The 4,397-nt window shown below is 39.6% G+C and overlaps 1 protein-coding gene across 1 annotated transcript; it reads left to right on the top strand.

The window, feature by feature from the left end:
• Nucleotides 1-3,267: 3,267 nt before the first annotated feature.
• Nucleotides 3,268-4,197, top strand: LOC308609900 (olfactory receptor 1f45-like; the record flags this gene model as incomplete). The annotated part of the gene is made up of 1 exon (XM_081259177.1): nucleotides 3,268-4,197. The coding sequence occupies one exon, from the start codon at nucleotides 3,268-3,270 to the stop codon at nucleotides 4,195-4,197; it is 930 nt and encodes a 309-aa protein (XP_081115303.1).
• Nucleotides 4,198-4,397: the final 200 nt, after the last annotated feature.

The raw sequence follows: 4,397 nt of genomic DNA, 5'->3' as shown, positions 1-4,397 counted from the left end.
GTCAGGGACACAGCAACTATTACAGAGATTAACTGAGACAGAATTGAGGGTCTGTTCTTAGACCTTACTTTCTTACTATAAATTGACAAACCTTTTATTTGAAAGAAGAAAGAGTGCAGAGTCCTAAAGACTTAAGGATTATACAAAAGGGAGTCAGTGTAGAGCAAAGAATGGAGCTACCATGAATATCTGTGGGCCAAGTTCACTGGCTTCACAATTTTTCTTCAGATCCATTCTGAGCACAGAGCAAGGGACCAAGTATATTTTGTCTGTGACATGGGTGTGAGATGTACTTGAGGCAATGGGAAGCAACAAGTCTGAACACTAAACTGATTTCCCCTCAGGCTGAGATATCTGTGTCCAGAGAGGATAGGAACAAAGAACCCTTAGTATGTGTGCCTTTAATGAGGAGCTGTGGGGAATCCACCTTAGAGGCACCTGTCTGAATCTAAGTGTTCTCCTCCAGGGAGAAAATCTTTCTGACTCCCCCACTAGCTGTGACTTTCTCATGATTCAGGGTCAGGCAAGCAGCCAGTGGAGACAGGGGTCCCATGATAGCCTCTCACAGCAGCAGAGCAGCCAGGTAAGAAAATCTGGGAAAGCAGGTGAGGACACAGTTATCTCCCACAGAGACAGATTCACACGGACAAAAACACATACATTTACATTTGGAGAAACACACACTAAATTCTTCAGCATCTCACCAAGTTCAAACGGGAAACATCACCTGGTTTAACATGTACAAGCCTTTCCTCTTTCAGGATGTACTGCCTATTGCAGAATAGAGCAAGCATGTTTCCAAGGTGGAAATAGAAAATTAAGCAGTGGGAAATGAAAGAGGTAACTAAGGGCAGCATTGCTAAGATCAGTGACGGCAAGCTCTTAGAAATTCTGGCCAAAAGCTCAGAGCCAAGAGCCACCCTCTTTCCTCACAAAAGAGACTCTTCTGTCAGACATTCAAGACCCTCCTATTCTGCCCTTAAGCTCCACCGTTTTATTAGTTGCTTCCTTGTGTACCTTCACTGTGGTCTATGACCACATTAGAGAAGTGTCTCAGAGGGAGGTTGCTTGGATGCCACATGGAACCCCACAGAGGGGGTCAGCTTGAGCTGCGGTCCAAGCACTAAGCATCCTCAGTTTTAAGGTCCAGGAACACAAACACTCAATGCTGCAAAACATGAGATGTCTCAGGGACAGTCACAAACTAAAGAGATTCACAAGGGACTGATGTATGAAACCAGGCCCTCTTACCATATTGACTTGGGGGTGGGGCCAACGTTGCTTGTACTCCTGGTAGGACTATCCCAGCAAACATTGACAGGAAGTGGCTAACCTTAATGCTGGCAGATCTCTCGACATAGAGTCTGGGTTATTTAGAGCCTCTACACCTGTTTTTGCCTTTGCCAGTTCCCAGACAATAGGAAAAACCCTACACCATCCTGCTATACTTCTTTCACCTTCTACTACCATTTCCATTATGGGAAATAGCTTACAATTAAGACCCTAATATCAACATCTACTCTTTGGAGCACAATGAAAAAGTCTGCACAAATATTGTTTTGGTTTTTCCTTGATGCAACCCCTGTACCCCCACTTCTACATTCTACATCCTTTCCCTGAAGTACTTTCTTTCAATAGCTCTGGGTACTGCCAACTACTGCCTTTCTATCTTTTAATTCTGTGATATAATTTATGAGAAAATGGCTTCAGATCTCAGAATTTTACATTGGTTTTACTAATTTAACTCTCAAAATGCTGGATATTTTATAGTCACCATACTATATACATACTGCAACCACTCTCCTAAAAGTATTGCCTGTGACATCCTTTATCCCAGTCAGTCAAGACATTTAACCTGTAAATCTCCTCCCCTAAAATGCCATCTCCTCTCCTCTTTACTATTCGAATACTGTGTATTCTTACATATTCAAAATTCTCTATCTGACTCTTTCTGCCTGCATTAATTCCTTAAGGCTGGGATTATCACTTGGATATGCCCCCATAACTTTACTTTCTCTATGAATCTCTTTTTCCTCTTCAAAAATAATACCAAATACCAGTGATCCTGTTTTGGCCAGCACAGGGAGAAAAGTAGTCTCTTCACAGAATGTAGTACATAGCAAACTCACTAGCACGCTTAGCTCATCCAAGCCAACATTTGTGAGCTACTGCAATGACATTTTGATGCTATCCAGTTACAACATTGAGGGAAAACTGCCAGGCAGATCCTTCAATGCCTAGAAGTAGTATAATCCTGAGAAAATAAGAGAGATCCAGAATGAATTTGAGTGAGTTGTTTAAAGTTATTCGGGTAAAAGAACTTATGACTTTAAACAAACAGCTAAATCTCATTGCTTCATTTTTCCCTTCTGCTTAATGAAGCTTGTTATTTTTTAAATGTACATATTTTAAATCTGTAAGAAATGTATGTAAGGCAGGAAGACACTGCCTGGCACTTGGTTATAGTCTCAATAAATGGTTGATAATTGAAACTTGGAAGTAAAAGTAGGGAGGAATATAAAGAAAAGGGCATTTCAGCTGTTTCAAGACTATAAATGTTATGCTTTCTTTCAATCTAATCTGTCATCACCTAATTTCTCTGAATCCCAGGTTCTTCATCTCTGATTCTTCTTCTCAGGGTCCTCACTTATGAATGATGGATGACAGAAGTTTCTGGTGGCCTAGTGGTTCGGATTCTAGGCTTTTACTGCTGTGGCCCAGGTTCAGTACCTGGTCAAGGAACTGAGATCCCACAAGCCATGTGAGGTGGCCAATATATATATATATATATATATATATATATATATATACATATATATATATATATACACATATATATATAAATATATAAATATATATATATATATATGAATGATATGGATTAAGAGAAATTGTGTATGTGAAAATAACTTGTATATACCAGATATTCATTAACTGTTAGTGAAGTATGAATTAAGCTGCATGAAACCAATGATAATTAAACACAAATTAAAATTATAGAAATTAACCAGCTATTTATCTCATTAAAACTCGCTTCATAGAATTATCTAATGTGAATTAATTCTCAATGACAAAACAGTATCATAAAAAATTTGCTCAAATGATGACATTATCAATCTCATCTACTTTTATATTTGAAGTGTTATTAATTAAGAAATACATTTTGGATCTGGTATCATTAAAAACTTGTAATCTCTAAACAATATATGGAGCCTAATTAAATAAATATTTCCTTTTACTTTTGACCACATCTTCTCCCCTGCAGCCATGGGCAGAGACAACCAGACTGGAGTCACAGAATTCATTCTCCTGGGACTCTCTGGGCAGTCAGAGCAGGAGGAGGTTCTTTTTGGGCTGTTCTTGTGGATGTACCTGGTCACCCTCATTGGGAACTTTCTCATTGTCTTGGCTATCAGCTGTGACAGTCATCTCCAAACACCCATGTACTTCTTCTTGGCCAACCTCTCCTGTGTCGACATCTGCTTTTCATCAGTCACAATCCCCAAGAAGCTGGCGAATCACAAACTGCGAAGCAAGTCTATCTCTTACATGGAATGTATGACCCAGATCTACTTCTTCATCATTTTCATCAACATGGATGGGTTCTTCCTGAGTGTGATGGCTTATGATGATTATACTGCCAGCTGTTGCCCACTCTACTACACCATGATCATGAGGCCCAAACTCTGTGTCCTTCTGGTGTCTGCGTCTCGGGTCAGTACAAATCTGCATGCTCTCCTACAGACTCTTCTCATGGTGCAACTCACATTTCGTTCCAACAATGCTGTGTATAACTTTTCCTGTGACCCTTATCCTATTCTAAAACTCTCTTGTTTGAATACCTTTATCAATGACCTGATGGTATTCACTGTGGCTGAACTGGTATTTATGACACCATTTACATGTATCATCATTTCACATGATTCCATCTTCTCTAATGTACTGAAGTTGCCATCTGCCCATGGAATAAGGAAAGACCTGTCCTCATGTGGATCCCACCTCACTGTGGTCTCCCTGTTCTATGGGGCAATCCTGGAGGTCTATAAGCACCCTGCATCCTCGTACTCAGTGCAAGATGTGGTGACTACTGTCATCTTCACAGTGGTGACTCCCCTCATCAATCTCTTCATCTACAGCTTGAGAAATCATGACACGAAGGGAGCTTTATGGAAACTAATTTCATATTCTATACTTTAAAACTTTTAGAACTGAGAGGACTCTTGGATAACATACATTTTTTCGTTTTACAAACCAAGAAACTGAGTCCCTATAGGTGTAAATTTACCCATGACTATTCCTTGAATTAATGATATGTGATCATGGTCAAGCTTTTAAATATGAGGCTGATAGGTGCTCAGAAGTCATAAAGCCATTAGTTATCTATAAAAAGGTGTGAT

This window comes from Mesoplodon bidens, assembly GCF_964165515.1.
Source record: "Mesoplodon bidens genome assembly, contig: HAP1_SCAFFOLD_92, whole genome shotgun sequence".
Taxonomy (NCBI): Eukaryota; Metazoa; Chordata; class Mammalia; order Artiodactyla; family Ziphiidae; genus Mesoplodon; species Mesoplodon bidens.
Note: the sequence above shows the minus strand (reverse complement) of the source record. Positions and strands in the feature narration are given on the sequence as shown.